Below are 21,258 nucleotides of genomic sequence, written 5' to 3'. Positions count from 1 at the left end.
CCGGAATTATAGTTCAACGTAAAAAGCATCGTAGAAAAAGATCATAAATTAATATTAATCCATAGAATCCAAAAGTAATTCACATCTTTCACAAATTAGGAGCAAAGTAAGAGTTTAGTTACACATCCACAAACAATAAAGAAGAACCATAGAACTCATGAAATTGATGTGTGGATGGTAGCAAATCTCCTCCGGGATGATGGAAGTTGAGTGATTGCCCTCCAATCTTCCTCCTCTCTTCCTCTGATAATTTTTCATGCCAATCTCCCTGAATATCCCCTAAAAACTGCCTCAAAACTATTTAAAAAGGGAACTCGGCAGTAACTGCGTCATCGTACCCGGCCGCGTGAATTATTAGGCATGAAATTCACCCGGCCGGGTGGCTCATTTTGAGCATATTCTGGACTCGCGATGCAGACTGGGCAAGCTGTCAAACTGGGAAGTCTGTCAAATTGGGCAGTCTGTCAATGACTTTGTTCTCCATCCAAGCTTCATTCCATGTCTCGTTCACCATCCATTCCGCTTCCTACACTATAAAACATATTTTTGCAAGCATCAAACCATACAAATCATGTAAAGTAGGAATAACCGTGACAGTCAATGAAAAGAATGAGGTCTTAGCAACTCGATTGGTGAACTCATGGAGAGTTTGTATGGACTACAGAAGATTGAATAAGACGACAAGAAAAGATCATTTTCCGTTGCCATTTTTGGATCAGTTGCTTGATAGGATTGCGGGTTATTCTCATTACTGTTTCTTGGATGGATATTCGGGGTATAATCAGATTGCAATTGCCCCGGAAGATCAAGGAAAGACGACATTCACTTGCCCTATTGGTACTTATGACTTCCGTCGGATGCCATTTGGTTTGTGCAATGCCCCGGCTACATTTCAACGTTGTATGATGGCAATATTCTCCGACATGAATGAGGACATTATGGAGATCTTCATGGATGATTTCTCCGTGTTTGGCTAATTTTTTTACGGTTGTTTACACAACTTGGGTCGTGTGCTACAAAGATGTGAAGAGTCAAACCTAGTGCTTAATTGGGAGAAATGTCAATTTATGGTGAAGGAATGTATTGTTTCGGGACACAAGGTGTCGGAGTTGGGATTGGAGATGGATAAAGCTAAGATTGAAGTGATTTCCAAGTTACCTCCTCCAACAAATGTGAAGGGCATCCGTAGTTTCCTTGGTCATGCGGGATTTTACCGGAGATTCATAAAAGATTTTTCAAAGATTGCAAAACCTCTTTTCAATCTACCTGAGAAGGATTTCAAGTTCGTCTTTGATGATAAATGCCTTGAGGCATTTGATTTGCTCAAGAAGAAGCTAGTCGAAGCTTCTATTATTATCACACCTGATTGGTCGAAACCATTTGAGTTGATGTGTGATGCTTCGGACTACGCTGTGGGAGCCGTTTTAGGACAAAGAAGAGAGAAAGTCCTACATGCCATCTACTATGCTAGCAAAGTACTCAATGATGCCCAATTGAACTACACCACGACGGAGAAGGAAATGTTAGCAGTTGTGTATGCTTTTGAGAAATTTTGTGCATATTTACTTGGCACGAAGGTGGTAGTGTTCACGGACCATTCAACTATCAAATATTTGATGAACAAGAAAGATGCAAAACCTCGTTTGGTGAGATGGGTCCTATTATTATAAGAATTTGATGTGGAAATCAAAGATAAAAAGGGGACCGAGAATTTGGTAGTTGATCATCTTTCTAGATTAGAAGGCGTGGAAGAGACAGAAGATGAGAAAAAGAAAAGGATCAATGAAAAATTTGCCAATAAGCAAGTGTTACAAGTGGAAGCTCGGGAAACATATGTGCCATGGTTTGCTAACTTGGCAAACTACCTTGTCACGGGTATTCCACTAGAAGGGTTATCTTCTAACCAAAAGAAGAAATTTTTTAGTGACACCCGCATGTATGTTTGGGAAGATCCATTTCTCTTCCGTATTTGCAGTGATGGAGTCATTCGAAGGTGTGTTGGAGAGCATGAGTGATGTGAATCAAATTGTAGTCCTTATTGTATTGTTTTAACACACATTTTTAGGTGAAAAATGGACTCATTTTGATATATTGTAGGACAAAAGACCAATCCATAAGAGAGAGGAGGAAGAAAACAAAGGTCCAAATCTGATCAGTAATCAGCCCTGCAATATTAACTTAAAATGCTTCTACAAGTCCACCATTCCATTCACCTTCGAAAGAGCTTCGCGTGGATACCTCGCACGCCTCAATCGGAGTCCGGATGAAGAAGATACGGCTGTTTTACGAAGACTGCGCAATGCAGTGCAAAACGCGCGACCGGGCGTCAAAACGCGCGACCTGATCGAGAGTATGACAAAACGCCCGATCGGGCGTTTTTTCAAGATGCAAATCGCCCGACCGGGCAAATGCTACTGGGCCTGTTTTTCGGGCCCTAACTATTTAAATAGCTAGGGCACGACTTCTAATGCATCTTTTGGCGGCTGGAGGCGATTCTTAGAGAGAGAAAGAGGCTTGAAGTCCATTTTTCGGAGGAAGAAGAAGAAGCTTGAGGCTAATTCTTCCCTAATCTTGCCCATATGGTAGCATTTACTTGTTTTCTTGTATTGTTGCCCACCATGAGTGGCTAGATTTTAGGGATTACTCCTAGTTTGTTAGGGAAGCTTGTAAATATGAATCTATGATTGTGTTTTGATAGATTTCCATGTTTTGGTTCTTGTCTATGTGTTTATTTCAATCCGTGTTGGGTTTTGCTAGCAAACTTAATCCGGTAAAGGCCTTAACTTCAATGTCTCTTTAACTTGGAGTAGGGAGCTAACATAGATAAGGAACCCTAGGCTAAAACTGATCAGGGGATAGTCCGGGGTGGATCTTATGTGTTGAATGTTTGTAGAAGCCAATCTCGAGCTTACTATGCGACTGTAGGAGTGAGGGGTTGGTGAGTAGAGCCTAGGAGACGTGATCAGCTTATCCTAGGTGTAAAATTCCACGATCAGTGATCAGCTGCGTGAGAGCGTAAAAAAATCAACACGATCCCGATAAATATTGAAAAGTAATTAGACTTTAGGATTCATGTGAACAAGCAACCCGAAACAAGCTAGGAGTAGTCTTCCCTCTTTATCGTGATTCCCTTGTTCTTTTTCCTTCTCGTTTCGTTCTTCACTCGCCTCTAGATCAAAAAAAAAACCCAAAATTAATTTATTTTACTGCTTTTTAGTTAGATTTACTAGTTTTAGCAATTAATCTCCTCCCTGTGGGTTCGACACCTTTTATACTGCATTGCACGTCTGTATACTTGCAGAGGTAGTATTTTTAGGGATTTATTACTTGTTTTGTGTACTTAAATTGCACCCTAAAAATCACAACAATGAGCACCTTCAGATTTTGTCTGCTTGCCATGATTCTGAGTATGGCGGCCATTTTGGAGCACGTCGAACTGCATTTAAAGTGCTTCAGTCCGGATTCTTTTGGCCATCTATCTTCAAGGATGCAAAAGCCTATGTAGATAGATATGACAGTTGCCAAAGAACCGGCAATATCTCGTGGAGAAATGAAATGCCAATGAATAATATTCACGAGGTAGTTCGCTTTGATGTTTGGGGAATAGACTTCATGGGACCATTTCCCAAGTCTAATGGGTAGCAATACATACTTGTAGCTGTTGATTATGTCTCTAAGTGGGTAGAGGCAGTGGCCTCGGCAACCAATGATGCCAAAGTTGTATTGAGATTCATCAAGTCTCATATTTTCAACCGTTTTGGAACACCTCGAGCCATCATTAGTGATGGAGGTACTCATTTTTGCAATAAGTTGTTTGCAAATCTCCTTGGAAAATATGGTGTTCAACATAAAGTTGCTATCCCTTATCATCCCCAAACAAGTGGCCAAGTGGAAGTCTCCAATCGTGAGATTAAAAGAGTTCTTGAAAAGGTGGTGAAGCCGACGCGAAAAGATTGGTCTCAAAAGCTAGATGATGCCTTGTGGGCATATCGAACGGCTTATAAAACTCCTATTGGAACTTCCCCTTACAAGATGGTGTTTGGAAAGGCATGTCATTTGCCGGTTGAGCTTGAGCATAAGGCATTTTGGGCCTTGCAAATGCTGAATTTGGATTATGATTCGGCAACTAACAAGAGGATGCTTGAGTTGAATATCATGGATGAGTTTAGGCTGAATGCTTATGAGAGTGTTGATCTCTACAAGGAGCGGGCAAAGAAGATTCATGATACAGCCATCAAACCTCATCGATTCCATGAAGGACAGTTGGTCCTATTGTACAATTCTCGGTTGAAGCTTTTCCCGGGAAAACTCAAGTCAAGATGGTGGGGTCCGTTTGTTGTGCACAAAGTGTATCCTTATGGTGCAATGGATATTTGTGATCCTAAGTCCAATGATGTATGGAAGGTGAATGGTCAGAGGTTGAAGGTTTATCTAGGCGGTGACCTGTTGATGGAAGAAAGGGAGGTGGTCGCACTACAAGATTCACAAGTGTAGACCCAAGGATGAAGAAGGTCGAGCCAACGACTATAAACAAAGGCGCTGATTGGGAGGCAACCCAAGTTTTTATTTATTTTTCTTTATTTTTATTTTCATATGTTGGAGGTTTTGTTTACTCAATTCTTTCCTCTAGCATTTATTTTGAATTGAGTGTTTCTTTATGTTTTGTTTTGTGTTGTTTTGTTTTGTTTTGTAGGAGCACATTGGAGCTTATGAAAGAGCACACCTACAAATTGACGATACACCCACCCTCCCACCCATATGCTACGAATTTCATGCCAAGTTTGGGGGAGTCCTTAATCCCTTTACTTTTTATGTTATTCTTTGCTTGCATTGAGGACAATGAAGCATTCAAGTTTGGGGAGATTGTTTGAGTTTGAACGAATTTTATGCACGATGCATGTTTTCTTGAGTGTATTGTATGCTAAAGGTGTTTTGAATCAATGTAAATGACGGGTGCATGCTTTATTTTCGGCTTTCTAGTTGGGAAATCTTGCTTGATTTTACTTGATCTTTGAAGCTTAGGATGGATGGAATTTGTGCATTGATTTATTTGAAAAAGCATTTTGTGACTACAACCGATTTCTTGAGTTGAGGAGAGTATGAAAGTCATATGTCTTGTGGAAATTATCTTGGATCGCTTTGCTTTATTGAGTTGCGTGCTTGCATTCATATGTGTTAATGATAAGGGACGATAAGGCACTAGGATGAACTTCATGGCCAAATATTCACATGCCTAGTCCAACAAATGATCCCCTAGAAGCCACTTTGAGCTTAATCCCTTTTGTTGTGTACAAATATTTAGCCAATCACTTAGCTACTAAAAATAAGCCTCATTTTAGTCTCATCAATAAACCTTACTACTATTTGGGTGCTAAATACAAGTTTGAGCTTTGTTGATTGTGTTGTAAGTTTTGGGTGGTGTTTTATTAAAGTTTAGAGACTTTTCAGATATGATGTTATGTATAAATGTTGAGAATGAAGTTCTTTGAAAGGAAAAAGACGGCCTCCAAATTGTAAAAGTCGAGGCCTTTGAAAAAAAAAGAGAGAAGAAATAAAAAAAAAAGTGTAATAAAGTAGAACTTCCATTGCTTTGTAAAGATGTACTCTTGTCTAGAAAATATCTCAAGTTTGGGGGATTGAAAGTTTGGGTTGTGAAATGTATTTTGTTTGGTTCTTTAGAAGGAAGTTGTAGGAGTGAAGAATTTGGCACTCAAATATGTAGTTTTTGAGCTACTATCCATATTTATCCTACCTCATCCCTAGCCCCATTACAACCTTTGAATAAAGACCTTGGACTTTATTGTTGATGCATTATGGGTGTTTTGTAAATGGCTTGGTAGAGTTAAAGAAGTTTGATTTGAAATCCACGGGTCTATGTGATAAGTATTGCTTGACGAGTCAATAACGACGGTTTGAGTTGTAGGATCTTATGCTTGGAGTTCTAGGTGGATGAGTGATTGATCTTGAGAGTGGGAAATCTTGATTGGAAATGTTGGGGGTTTAGATTTTGTCATTCACGTCCTTACATACTTGATTCTTTGTGATGAAAACTTTTGTGAGTTGAGTTATAAAATGTTGTGTTTTAAGTGATCTTACTCGAGGACGAGCAAACAAATAAGTTTGGGGGTATTTGATGCGAATCAAATTGTACATTTTTATTCCCATAACTCTACATGATTTATATAGTTTGATGCTTGCAAAAGTATATTTTATGGTGTAGGAAGAGGAATTAATGGTGAAACGAAACATGGAATGAAGCTTGGATGTCATTGAAAAAGTCGTGCAAAATGCCCAAGTTGACAGATTGCCCAAGTTGGCAGATTGCCCTAGTTGACAGACTGCCCAGTCTGCGTCATGAGTCCAGAAACCTCTCAAAATGAGGCACCCGGCTGGGTGAATTTTATGCCTAATAATTACACCCGGCCGGGTACGATGTTCAGAACACGAAAATTCTAGAAAGCCCTCAAAATTGGCCACCCGGCCGAGTGAATTTAATGCCCAATAATCCACCCGGCCGGGTACGAAGACGAATTAACCTCCAAATTGAGTTTTCATATAGTTTGTAGGCGGTTTGGAGAGGGGGATTCAGACATTCTTGGACGAGAAAAGAGAGAGAAAAGGAGAGAAAGAGAGGAGGAAGAAGAGAAGGAAGAAATTCCGGCCAACATTCCGACGATCTGTCTCCACATCTCAATTCCACTCATCGAGAGCATGATTCCTATGGTTTTTATTGCAAATTCCACCATGTGTTTAGGCTAAACTCTCTATGTTGCTCCAAGTTGTAATCTAGGCTTTGTATGGATGTTTCTATACCTTTGAACTCATGTGTTCGTTACCAACAATGTGCTTAATGTTTATACACTATGTTTTTGGCTAATAATGTAGTGTTGTTCTTTCCTTTGCTATTGTCTCTTTAACATAGTTTAGGAATGTTTGATTGTTGGTATGCTATTGAATTAGAATTGTTCAGAGGATAATTTGATAGTGGATTAAGTAGGTGATCATAGTAGATGTTTATTTCTCCAGTGCTTCCGCAAGAATTTATAAACATTGAAAATTGGTTCATAGTTATGTGTTCAGCTAATTGTGAACTACTCATCGTGTACAGGTTCAGTGTATGTGATTAGGTTGATGTTTTAATCCCTTCATATGTTTCGTTATATAGGTGTAGAACAATACAAGCTTAGTGAGCAACTTGGAGTGGCGTATTTTCTCTTTTGAATAGTCTTTCTTTAGTTAACTTGTAGCTTTATTTTGTCAACATCTTTCAAAACCAAAAATCAAGTCTTTATGCTACATCTTTTTAAGTTTTTAAGTTTTAAACAATCTTTTACCTCCCTGTGGATCGACACTTGAAATACTACTAACGAGTTGTATCAATAGGTTTCTCAGCCTCTGCTTGCTTCCTTTTCCAAGCATAACAGTTTTTCTTCAAATGTCCGGGCTTCTTGCACCAGTGGAAAGACCTGGTTTCCTTCTGAGGGTGCGATTTGCCCTTATCAGATGCAGCCTTCTTGTTCTTGAAGGGCCTCTTGCTAGCAGCTTTCACACTCAGACTTTCAGCTGCCGGATCAGTGGTCTTCCCTGCTGATTTCTGGAATTCCTTGAGCTTGAGTGCAGAGTGTACCTCCTCATAGGTAATCTTGGAGTCTCTCCCAAGAAGTATGACATCTTTGAACTGCTCATAACACTTCGGCAAGGAGTTGAGAAGCATGAGCGCCTTATCCTCATCTTTGAGCTGCTCATCAATGTTCTCCAAATCATCTATACATTTCCCAAACTCATCTAACTGCTACATCACACTTCTTGACTCTGAAATCTTGAATGTGAACAATCTCTGCTTGAGATGCAGACGATTGGCAAGAGACTTGGTCATGTAAATTGATTCAAGCTTCGCCCAAATTCCAGCAGTTGTCTCCTCTTTAGAAACTTCCCTTAATACTCGATCACCGAGGCTAAGAATCAAGGTGTTGTAGGCCTTATTTTGGAGCTCCTTCTTCTTCGGATCAACCACCGCCTCATCTCTGGTCGGCTCCTGATCCTTCTCAGTCAAGATCTCTACAAACCATGTTGCATCAACACCGGTTTGATCTTGAGCCTCCACAAACCAAAGTAGTTTTTCCCCGTGAATTTCTCCACATCGATCTTTGCCGAAGCCATCTCGCCGATCAACAATCAAACCCTCAATTCCCACAGACGGCGCCAATTTGTTAGAATCGGCGGAGGAATCCAGTCCAAAACAACAACCAACAACAGATAATCAATCAAAATGGAAGAACACACACAATTACGTGGTTCGGTCGTAAGACCTACGTCTACGGAGAAGCTTTCAACCAATTTATTCACACACAATCACAATCGGAGTATCTGATTACAATTGCTCAAGAATCACTCAAGAAATCACAACACTCAAACTCGAGAGCTCACTCTACAACTTTCGATTTCCTCACACAGAAAGTAACTCACTCAATCTTGATCAATCTATCTCTAACTGAATTAATCCCTTATATATTTGGGATGTGAGAACTCACCCATGGCTCAGTAGAATTGAGGTCAAATTGCTCCGGTTGTAACCTCCAAAAATAGAAATAGCCGTTGGGAGCTAACCCTTCTTTCTCCCCCTTTTTCTCTTTTCTACTTTGATATTAAGTCCCTCAACTTTCAAGTTATACAATATGCATCCACATATCAAATTTCTTATAAGAATAAGTCTTGGGCTATTTATGTCATGCTTTGATTCATATCATTTTGGCATCAGAGCCAAGTTCTTGTTGTTGTAAATTTATGATTTCCTTTTTTTATTGATATTTGTCCTTTTGCCTATTTCCTTTTGAGTTTGGAAATAATTAATGTTGCGGGTGAGTTGAAATTTTAACCATAGAAACTTGGATATTGCATTCTTAGCTACAATATATGAGCCATAAATTCCATTGTTTGATTGGTAAATAAATGCACGAAGTTATTGAATTTGAAGTTAAATTAAAAAATCTTCTACATTGGGGTTATTTTTCTCATATTCTAGATCCTTTAATCTTGTTGTCCACAAATTTTCATTTATTTTGAGGTTGAGTAGTTATGGCAAAATAATTATCCAAGTTGATCATATTTTTCCGCAAAACTTTCAGTTCTTGTTTGCCTTGTTTGTCTTGCTGTTTTTCGTTGTTTGTTGGTTGGTGTTTCTTGTTCCTTTGTCTAGTGGTCGTGTGCATAGTTGGAGTGTAGTTGATTGGTTTGTTGACTAAACACTCGACATCGATTTTGATCGAGATTGAGTGTGGAGAAGAGGATATGACTTGGGAAGTGATCACCTCATAAAAATCCCTCATTCTTACCATGAAGTCACTTGGCCAAGTCATATCCGATGTTGCTATTCAGAAGTTTCCACTTAGCCGAGTGAAATCTAGCTCTTGTAATCACTCGGCTGAGTCACGGAGACATTTTCTGCCATATACTCATTTTATTCCATTTTTGAGCCCTAGGTAATGTTCTTATTTGAATAAGGAGAGAAACCATACACAAAAAGTTTAATTTCAATTAAGTCTAAGCTAGAATGCACCCTAAATGACTATTTATTCTTGGAAAGGAAAATAAAGCATGAAAGGCTAAAATAGGACTTATGTCTGGGTGGGCGTTTGGCTTAAACCTACCCGGTTGGTACACAAACTTTATATGTTTCTAATATCTAGATTTGACTCGTTCGAATGCATAACATATTAATTATGGTCTGATATCTATATATTCTATACTTTAGTATTTTGATATGTTTGTTGAGTGTTGGTTGTAAAAGACTTGAAAAATGCATAAATCGAGAAGAAACGATTTCGAGTCACTAGCCGAGGTCAACGATCTGCTAAACCTCTCGGCGATCGATAAAGATACATCCAACAACTCGCTTCGGAAACACGCTAATAATCGAGAACACGTCCAGCTACCGTACAGATATGGTCAGCAACCCGCCGAGCACATGCCGAGAGACACCGAGAGTAGTCCGCGAAGATTGAGCAGTGCATGTAAGAAGCCATGATTCGAGCCGATTATGTCTTTCGAGCTTTAATTGTTCTCAAATTTGAGAATAAGCCTCCATTTATATATATGCCCCTCCACATACTCCATTAAAGATGATCCATCTTTTGATATTCAATTTCATATTTTTCCACTTTCCACCCATCTCGAAGTTGTGATCAAGGCAAGAGGAACTTAAGACTTCAAGATTCAACCCCATATTTTATCCAGTTGTTATTCATATTTATTCGATTATTGTTTTGATATTCAGGACTCATTTACTTTATTGTTTTTTTGGAATAATAATTTTGATTGCTTGACAACAAATTTATGTACTATGATTTATTTGTGTGTGGCAGTATCGAAAGTGGAAATACACATTGAATTATACTCCCTCCGTCCCAGTTTAAGAGTAAGATTTAGCTATGGCACAAGTTTTAAGAATATACTCCCTCCGTCCAGATTGGGCAGTGGCGGACGCATGATTTCAACTCTGGGAGGTCCAAATTACTCATTAACAGTTGCAGAGTATTTTTCGATATTTACCTCATCACAAATAGTTATGAGGTCCACTACCAAAAAATGGTAAAAGTGAAATGGGACAAATTATGTGGGACGGACCGAAATGGAAAACTGAGACGAATTATCTGGGGGACAGAGGGAGTACTTCTTTTTACTCACAAAATTTAAAAAAAAAATCATTTTATTTTAGTATAAACATAAAAATAAATATTTTATTCTCGAAAATTAATATTGATTCCGCCATTCCGGAGTGGCAATAAAACTGGATTAACGATAAAATTGGGTATTTAAGTGGAAGGTAATTGAATATTCTGGGCGAATGCCTAAACCCAGTTAAACCCTACCTCCTTCAATCCTCGAAATAATTCCCTTCAAACGTTCTATTAAGATCCGATAATTCCTTAATAGAACTGTATCATCTGTCTCGATTTTTGTTGGAATGGCGTACAGGCGGAGCATCACAGCTCGGGCGAAGCTCTTTTATCAACAGCAGCATCGAATTTCTCCTTCAATTTCAAATGTGAATCGCGACGATGATGATTCTCACAAGTTGCAGAACGAACCGATTTCGAGCTATCATGAAGGTGGGAACAATATCTACAACCGATTTTTCGTAGGCAGGGATAATTTCAGCAATTACCGCCGGCCAACAAGCTTTCTTCAAGGTAAGAGATTTGCCGTGCCGGCGGTTTTTGGAGCTCGGAATTATTCGAGTGCGAGTGTTGGAGAAGGAGCGGCTGATAAAATTGAGGTTCTGAATGATGTGGTGACTGTGCTGGGGGATAAGGCCGTAGAGGCTGCTCCTGCGTTGAACGAGGTGGCTATTGCAGCGGCGGATTCGTTTGCTCCGGTGGCCGCCCTTCAGTATGTGATTGACTATGTGCACTGTTTTACTGGTTTGGATTGGTGAGGACATTTCTTTGGATTTACATATTTGGAGTTTTTAGTATTTTCTATTTTGCTGTTTAGTGCTATTATCCTGATTTCTAATGTTTAATTGTATGATATAAGAGTAGTTGTGGAGTTGCATATTGAAATATTGTATTGAGTTTAATAGGAAGGTTATCCTGTTTAGAGTTGATGGTGTGTGCAAGTGTTGCACACAAAGGCATGGATCAGTGCAAATCCTACTGTTGTAATGTTTCTGAAGTGGAGAGATCTTTCTTTTTTTTTTGTGGCTAAGATGTGTGTGTTGGCAAAGTGACTTTTCATACTTGTGTTTAGGTGGGCATCGATTGTTGTGACAACTCTTGTTATTCGTTGGCTTCAAGTTCCGTTTCTTATAAATACTCTGAAGTCCACTTCAAAATTAGCTGTGAGTTCTTCGTGTCCTCTGCAATTTGGGTTTTGTATATTGATGAAGTCGTACAGTCGTACTACATAGAGTTATTATTGTGCCATTATTCTGAATACGACTTCGGCTCACCTCGTTGCTCTAAGCATTTGACCATAAACACCATTTTATGGTTGTACATCTTGTGCAGATTTTACGACCAGAGTTGGAGGCAGTTAGGGAAGAAATGAGTAATAAGGTATGAACTTAATAGTCTGTGTATGTATATTTACTCTGGATCCTCCTTGCTTTCTCTATGGTCTATGCGAGGTTTATGCTGCAGAACCTTATTTATTGTTGCATCCATCAATCTAAATTGCATATGCTCTTTTATTATGGCACTCCATACTAGCGATTGTCATGTTAATGGTTATTTGACAGGCCATGGACCCTAATGCTGCTGCTGAAGGTCAGATGAAAATGAAAGCTCTATTCAAAAAGTATGTATTTTTTTTTCTTGTTATTGATAAGATACATATCTGTGATCTAGCTTTATGTTAGAGAGATTAATTTAAGTTATTTCCTTCTTAAAATAGATCAGGTTATCTTTAAATGTACAAGTTGACAAATATCCAGAAAATCACTCCTGAATATATGTGGTCAATGTATTTCAACAGGTCTCTGGACTCACTGTCTTAAGAAAATTATGAAGAGGTTACGACAGCTAGTTTTTACTTTTTACTGCTATCAATATATGGTAGATTGGAGAATGTCCTTATATATTTTCAGTCATTTGTGACATTACAAGTTTATCCACATAAGAAATGGCTGAGTGTAGCTTGTTATGATTAAGGTGTGCAGTGCATGAATGAATCATGGAGATAGCTATGCTGCACAACTTTATTTGATATGGTAATAGTACTTTGCTAAATGGAAGAAATTTTGTTTTTTTCTCTACAAGTATTTTGGGCACGAACAATTAAGCCTTGTTTTGGTTTCTTTGATGTGAATAAAAAGGTATGGATGCATCACCATTTTCAACGGACAATGTACATGATACGCAAAAAACGAGGTGGGTCCCATTTTCCACTAAAAATAATGGAAAAATTAGATGGGTCCCATTTTCCACTAAAAACGGACAATGGACATGATACACAAAAGTATTTAGGGCACGGACAGTTAAGCCTCGTTTTTAGTGTATAGTTAATACTATCTCCGTCCACATAAAATGGTCTTGTTTTTCTATGTTGGGCCATACACCAAAATTAGTCTCTATCTATTTATAGAAATTTCGCTCTCTAATAAGGTGGGTCTCATTTTCCACTAACAATACTCCAATCACCTTTTCTCTCTACCTCTCTCTTACTTTACCAATTTCGCATTAAAACATGTGCCTTCCGCTACACAGACTATTTTATGAGGACAGGGGTAATATTTCATTTCATCTGGATGGTGAGCTTTAGAATTTTTGATGATATTCTTATATTTCTAGTTCTCCTTTGATCCCCTAGTCCCTTCTAAGCTCATGTCAGCGCGGATATGTATGTACTTATCTGATTGCATTTTGGTTTTGCAGACATGGTGTAACTCCACTCACCCCTATAAAGGGACTTTTAATTAATGGACCTATTTTCTGCGCTTTTTTCTTTGCTGTAAGTACACTTTTCCTTGCTTACGTAATTTCTTTCAAAGTTCCCTCTCTTTTTCTCCCTATTTTTCTATGATTGATCCATCTCTTTCTATACCTTTTAATACAATTCACAATTTAAGGCATAATGTTCTATTCAGATTCGAAACCTGGCCGAGAAGGTTCCCTCTTTTCAGGATGGTGGAATATTATGGTTTACTGATTTGAGTACTCCGGATAGCTTATATATCTTTCCGGTTTTGACTGCATTGACATTTTGGATTACAGTGGAGGTCAGCATCATTATATCTTTTCTTTTTATTTTGTATGTCAAGGTATAGCTTTTTGCCTTTCATGTTATCCTCGGGAGGTCTTATATATGTTTTACAATGTACTTAGTCTTGTATAGGGAGATGATCCAATAATACTTTCCCCCTATGTACAGGGAAGTAATGACATAAAAAGAAGCACTAATATATGTATATTATATAAGCACGGTTCATAGTTTTTTTATTGGGTAGGGGGGATGGGGGTTTATACTAAATAGAAAATATCTGCCTTCAGCTGATCTTCCCCTAACCCATTAAGGTATGACAATGGATTAAACGAGGTTCCTTCTTGATGAGCTGACTCAAATTTGGACTTGCCATAGTGAGGGTGAACCTGACCAAGTTAATTTGTCCTCACACAATGACATTCATCTCACTTCATATCATACAATATGTAAAGATGGAACTTTTGTTCTGGAATCATGCACATAGGATATTAATGAGCATTTTGGATGTTTGATAATTTAAAAGATTTTATTATCTCAAAGTTCCAATTACTTAATAAGTTCCAATGTAACCATTTAAAATTATCGATTTTCTTATAAAGAAAGTCTTCATGTGTAGTCTGGTAAATAAAGTGTATGAACCAGGTGAACGAAGGTGTTTTTATGTATAGCTTCATAACTAATTTTCTACTATCTGGCTGTATTTCTCTTGTTTTGAAATGCCTTTATCATTCCTTCCAGATTTGATTGGCTGGTGCTCAAACTTGTTTCATTTGAGTCCTTGATCTTGGTTTAATAGCTGATTTTTAATCTGTATTCAGTGTAATGCACAAGAAGGTATGGAAGGGAATCCTTCTGGTGCTATCATTAAAAATGTCTTTAGGGGCTTTGCAGCACTTTCAATTCCTCTCACTGCTGGTTTTCCGAAGGTACGTAGTGCATTATCTGCTAGTACTAAACTGTACCCAGTAGTAGTAGTATATAAATGGTCTGTCCACATTGAATATTTACAATGAGTTCTCCTTATGACGTGCGGCATACATCATCACTAAATACTAGCATTGCTATTTTTGCTCCTTCACTTCTTTTGCACGGTAATCCGTAACACTTAAAAAGAAAAAATTATCTTAGTATCATATCAGTGGCATTTGGGTGTGCCTCTATTGCACACTGATTATTGTGAATTTTGTATAGTGTGTAAAGTTTCATCGGCAGGAACCTGACCAGATACTTCAATAATATCTTCATATCATGGATTATATACTCTGAGCCTCTTCTGCTTTCTTATGTATCTTTAGATTTATTGCTGAACTACTTAGCTAACTTTACCTACCTTCAACTCATGCATCTCTTATTAATCCTCCTAAATTCGAGATGGATTTTGGTGTAATTTTTGAAATGCTACACTTGCATTTAACATACACTTACCTTGTTGATTTGTAGAATTTTGTTCTTGAATATATTTACTGATCGAAAATGCACAGATGTATCTGCGTCATTGCTCTTTCTGTGATTTATGGGTATATATGTAAAGCTATGATTATTTTGTGTTGATATCTCTGTACTTTGGAACAAACTATCCTTCTTTATATACAATCATTAGCTTGCTTACTTTCTATCTGTCTCTTCTTTATGTATGATCATTTGCTTACTTTCTCTTCATGTACAGTATGTGCTGATATGATTAATCATTAATGCAATTCATCAGTGAAATTTGATTTTAATGTTGTACTATTTCTCTGCAGGCTGTATTTTGTTATTGGATTACCTCCAACCTGTTTTCACTTGCATATGGCTTAGGTGAATCCTGTTTCTCTCTCTCTCTCTCTCTCTCTCTCTCTCTCTCTCTCTCTCTCTCTGTGTGTGTGTGTGTGTGTGTGTACTGGTATTGCTATATTCTAGCTTGCATATGAAATCTTCTTTTATGAATTTGTTTTATTTTGTTAACTATATTTTCCAGTGGTAAAGAGACCTCAAGTTAAGGAGTACTTGGGCATACCAATTGTACCTGTCAAACCACCATCAACTAATCAGGAACCTGGTCTCTCATTTATCGAATCCATAAAGAAGTATGCAGAGTCTCAAGCCGTAAAAGAAAAACAACAATTTCTATCATCCTTGCCTGAACGATCGCCGAAACCTATGAATCAAAGAATAGCCTCTAATACAGCCCTTAATCAACGGGTTGATGCCTTAGAGCAAAGAGTCAAGGGAAGGAAGAAAGGGAAGAAAAGCAGGTAACTAAACTGAAAAGATATGTTACATACGATTTCTCTCACTCTCAAATAATACCATTCTATCACATGATTCACATCAACGGGTGGGTGTTTAAACCTAGCCCAGAGCTTTGTTATAGGTCTACGGTGCCTAGTGTCATTTGCTTATTAGCGGCCTCTAGTTGTATCCGTGTTCGCCTTTTGTCATTGATTCAGATACTCAAGATTTTGGTTGATAGTCTAAGATTCTTATAGTTCATGCCCACTTCATGGTGGGAAAGGACAATAACATCAGAGTCATGAAAAATAATAAAGGTAGTTCGTTACGATATGTAACTACATTTGGTGTTGATGATGCTAAGAGTTTCTAATAAAAATAGCCGTGATCTTACGCTCATTGGAATTCTGCTTAGGCTAAGAACTTTGAATTCAAAAACTAATTTATTTTAAAAATTGAAATAGAAAATGCTGAATTTTCAATTTACTGAAAAACTGAAGTTGGACTATAAAACCAAACTAAACCGAAAATGCCGAAATTGTAAGAGATTTTATAACAAATACTAAAACCTAAAATCTGAAAAAATTGAATAAAAATTCCATAAAACCATAACATGATTAGCATCTCTCAATCAACAACAAATAGTCAAGATTAAATTTCAACCAAACTAAATTACATGACATCGTATAAATCCACAACAAATTATGACAATGTAAATCTACTTCTAGTCTTCAATACCTCCAACTTTCATATGTTTCAACAAATAATGATAATTTCACAACAAATTTTCAATATCATTCAATTTCAGCAAATAATGAAGATTGATTAATTTATTAAACATTGAGTAAATAATAAAGTTGTTATTCATACACAAAAAAAGTTATATAAGTAAAATAAATTAAATAATCAATAAGAAATCTTATAAGCTGCCTTATGAAAAATCCTCAAAAAATTTAACGTTAATTTTTCTTTTTTTCCAATCTTTCTTTTTGGGCACCCCATCCCCATTATTACCGGATTCAAAATTACTTTTATAAGTTGGGTCTATCAACTCAAACCTAAAAAAGAAAAATTCTCAAATTTTGTTGCAGCTTCCAAGATGAAGAACGTGGAGTTCCATTAAGTAACAACATCTAAGCCCAACAAACTCTTACTTGATTTTTTTTCCAGTTCACAACACTCCTTAAACTTGTCATAACTAGTAGATGAAACCGAACAACATTTCTAATTTTCTTCTCCGAAGACCCATCTCTCTCAAGCCACTATGCACCACAAAATTGAATATAGAGCAATGCATCTATGTGCATAGTCACAATTTCTAACATTTTCCCCCATTGGCTGATAGTTTTTTTCAAATAACGTATGCAAGATAATACGATGATGCATTATCAACAGTAATAGTGAACAGCTTATCGATTCCCCAATCATGCAAGCATTTCTCAAGTTCCAAACCAATGTCTAAACCCTTATGACTAGTAACTAGACAAAAATTAATAAGTTTCTTGTTCAATTTTCAATTATTATCAATATAGCGAGCAGTAAAACACATGTAATTCACATTTTGACAATAAGTTCATGTATTTGTGGTAAGACATATTCTTTAGTTGATCGGTTTAAAGAGTCTGGCTTACCATAGATACATGAACTTCTTGTCAAAAAGTGAATTACACGTGTTTAACTGCTCACTATAGAAAATGATTGGAAATTGAACAAGAAAATTATCAATTTTTGTCCAGTTACTAGTCATAAAGGATTAAACATCGGTTTGAAAATTGAAAAATGCTTGTATGATTGGGGAATGGATAAGGTGTTACCGTTGATAATGCTTCCTAGAATGATCTTGTATTACGCTATTTGGAAAAAAAAATCTAATAGACTATATGCAGATGCAAGGAAGAGAGATTGGGTCGTCGATGAAGAAAATTAGAAATATTATTTGATTTTTTAGACACTCATATACTAGGTTGGAAAAGTTTAGAGTGTTCAGTTGAACTGCAAAAAATATCAAGTAAGTGTTCGTTGTGCTTAAACGTTTCTACTTGATAGAACTCGACATTCTTCACGTTGGAAGCTGCAACAACATTTGAGAAAGCTTTTTTTTTAGGTCTGGGTTGATAGACTGAACGCAAAAAAGTGACCTTGAATATGGTGATGATGAGGATGGGGTGCCTGAAAAGGAAGATGGAAAAAGGCAAAACTGATGTTGAATTTCTTGAGAATTTTTTATGAGGCAATTTACAATATTTCTGGATCGTTAAATGTTATGACTAATTTATTTATTTGTGAGATTTACAAAGTGCAAGGATTGTTGAAAGCTTTAATTAAAATTAGTAATGATGAATTGAGTAAAATGGCAAAGAAAATTTTGACAAATACTCACTCCGTCCGCCATTAGGAGTCTCATTTCTTGGCGGCACAGGTTTTAAGAAATGTTAAGAAAAATGGGTGGAAAAAAATTAGTGGAATAAGGGTTCTATTTGTATTTAAATGAAATGTGAGTGGAATGAGTTAGTGGAAGATGAGACCCTATTACCATTTAATATTTATGGTAAAAGTGAACCGAGACTCCTATTTATGGACGGACTAAAATGAAAAAACGGGACTCTTATTCGCGGACGGAGGGAGTATTGGGGATACCATGAGAGGATGAATAAGCTAGTTACGGTTGTTATTGATCCTCGATACAAGTTGAAGTTGGTGAAACTTTTAGTGACACGTATTTAGTTAACTCATTTGCAAATAAAGTTGAAGCTGAATTAGGTGGCATGCGTGGTGATTACATACAACATATTGTTAAAAAAAATGTTGGACATGGAGAATTGGATTTGTCAAATGCTAAACGTGATGATAATGAAGTATTGAAAAATACTATATAAAAAGGTTTGGATTCTTATAGGAGACTTTTCACCATAGGAATGACATAGGAATGAAGTTACTTATGATGTAAAAAATATGTTAAGGGGATATTTAGAGTGGTGTTTTGATATCTAGAGGAGGATATCAACTTATCAATAGTGTTGGGCTAAAATTTGATATTTTAGATTGATGGAAAAACAACGAATATTTATCTTATACTTTCTCAAGTTTTCTATGATATTCTATGGGTATATATCTCAATGTAGTGACTACCTGCAAGGGACGGAGCCAATGGGTGGCAAATATCCCTGCTCAATTTTGCAAAATTATCTAAATTTCTCTATTTTTGTCCCTTTTTGAATTCTCAAAATTTCCTCGCATATAATTTTGCGTCCTTCCATTTATGTTCCGAGTTTTGCCCCTGCTTCTAGCAGCTATTTTTCTATGGTGACGATTTACACCGACTCTTGAAAGTCCATTTTCAGCATTTTAAAATTAAATTTGGGTAGCCTTTGGTTTTAAATTTCAAGACTATCTAATATACTAGTACTAGGCTCGATCATTTTATATAAATCAATCTAGAAGCCGCCTCAAGTTGTAATCCAAGACATAAAATTAAATGGTTTATGCTACTTTATGGTCCAACGTTTAAGTGGAGTTGTAAATATATAACGAACTTTAACAATAATTCAAAAACTAAACCATGAACTTTTGCAAAATTTGCCAATATGGTTAGGGCTATATCTTCGAGCTTGATTCTGATAATACTCTAATTTTGTGTACATACTACTTTGATATCGGATTCAAGGCATACACGTCAAAGTTCGGACAAATTAGCATTTTTAAAAAAAATTAACACATATTAGTTTATACTAGTACTATTTTTATTATAAAATTTGATTGTCGACCATTGTGCTTCAACTAAATGCAATCGTTTAATCAAGAATTAAAGTCCTTAAATTAGATACGTAAATGTTAATTAATCACCCTGCGATTGTAATTTATAAGCCATCTATATAATACTGGATAGCCAAACTAATTAATAGGCGTCGATTTCATTTCGGTACGTAGGCAAATGAGTAACTAAAATCATATTCTTAATTAATTAGGTGAGAATGTATTGATTCCCTACCAAACTAATGAAACATCATCTAAAGTTAGGGTTATTGATTTCATTAAGGTTGATAATTTTTTTAACACTAGGGTTATTGGTTTCAAAAGTTAACCACATACTTTAATAACTAGTACTACATATTATATTCGATGAGCAATTCTAACAAAAAAGTATCATTTGATTAATTCCGGCCAATAAAGCTATATTTATATGTGAACTTTGATGGAAAAATAAATAAATGAGAGTCCCTCCTTTATTTTGTAGAATTCCACATCGTGACTTTTACGTGTGCTGTGCATTTGATAGAACCTATTCTCGTGTGCAATAAATTAGTACTAATAATCTACAAATCTTACAACACAGCTATATTCGGTACTAACTGAAAGGATAAAATATACTCCCTGGTCTATGATTTAAAAAACAATTTTATCATTTTGGTTTGTCCAAGATTTATAAAACTATTTAATTTATTCAATTTTTAGTATGCGGATGTTACATCCAATTTTTTACACTCACAATCTAATATAAAACTAATGTTTTAAATGAGTCACACGTTCCACTCACTTTCTCCTTTTATTTTTCTTCACAAAGTCAAATAATTTCTTAAACCCGTACTGAGTCAAAATGGATCTTTAAATGGTGGATGGAGGGAGTAATGATTAATTTATTTACAATTATAAAAATACGATCTTTATTAGTCATTTTCATGAAAGAAGAGAAACACCCCATCTCGCCACTAATTAATGAATAATAAGAAAATTACGGAATTAAAAAATTAAATTGCGGCCGGAGTTATTGCTGAAAATGAGGCCATATTATAGATGTTAGGCTGAACATTAAAATAGTGACACGATAAATAGAATTTTAACTTAATTTGACGTTGAAAATAAAGCTAAATTATCATGAATGGCCTCAAAATCACAAATAAAAAGGTTCTAAAAGAAAAAGAAACACAAACTTAAAATTAAATGTGAAATTCCAAATAAAGATGAATGATATGATATATACCTTGTGTGAGCATCAATCCTGTTTGACACACGTTTAGCATTGTTCATTTCAATTTATGTATTTAGTTTGATTTTAATACATTAAAAATTGTTATTGAAAATTTTAATTTTATAAAATTCATAAAATTCAAGCTTGATGTGCTCATATTTTCTATAATTTCAAATAAATTAATAAAATAATAAATTAAGTTTTGATTTATATGAATTTTATGAAATTAAAAATTTTAATAATAAATTTTAATGTATTAACCAAACTAAATATATAAATCAAAATGAATAACGCTGAATGTGTGTCAAACGAGAGATCAGTGCACAGATAAAATATGTAGTGAACAATTACTTGTTAATAAAAATCCTCACACCTAATAG

At 36.2% G+C, this 21,258-nt stretch overlaps 1 protein-coding gene across 1 annotated transcript; it reads left to right on the top strand.

The window, feature by feature from the left end:
- Positions 1-10,827: 10,827 nt before the first annotated feature.
- On the top strand, positions 10,828-16,245 carry LOC125216305 (mitochondrial inner membrane protein OXA1-like). The gene is made up of 9 exons (XM_048117986.2): positions 10,828-11,430; positions 11,749-11,839; positions 12,009-12,056; positions 12,239-12,297; positions 13,374-13,449; positions 13,586-13,717; positions 14,520-14,627; positions 15,444-15,498; positions 15,659-16,245. Exons 1-9 carry the CDS (start codon positions 10,964-10,966, stop codon positions 15,937-15,939), a joined length of 1,317 nt encoding a protein of 438 aa, XP_047973943.1. The 5' UTR covers positions 10,828-10,963; the 3' UTR covers positions 15,940-16,245.
- Positions 16,246-21,258: the final 5,013 nt, after the last annotated feature.

This window comes from Salvia hispanica, chromosome 3, assembly GCF_029641045.1.
Source record: "Salvia hispanica isolate PSC_SH4W2 chromosome 3, Shi_PSC_v1, whole genome shotgun sequence".
NCBI classification, from domain to species: domain Eukaryota; kingdom Viridiplantae; phylum Streptophyta; class Magnoliopsida; order Lamiales; family Lamiaceae; genus Salvia; species Salvia hispanica.
The sequence above is the reverse complement of the archived record's forward strand: the minus strand, read 5'-3'. Positions and strand labels throughout refer to the sequence as shown.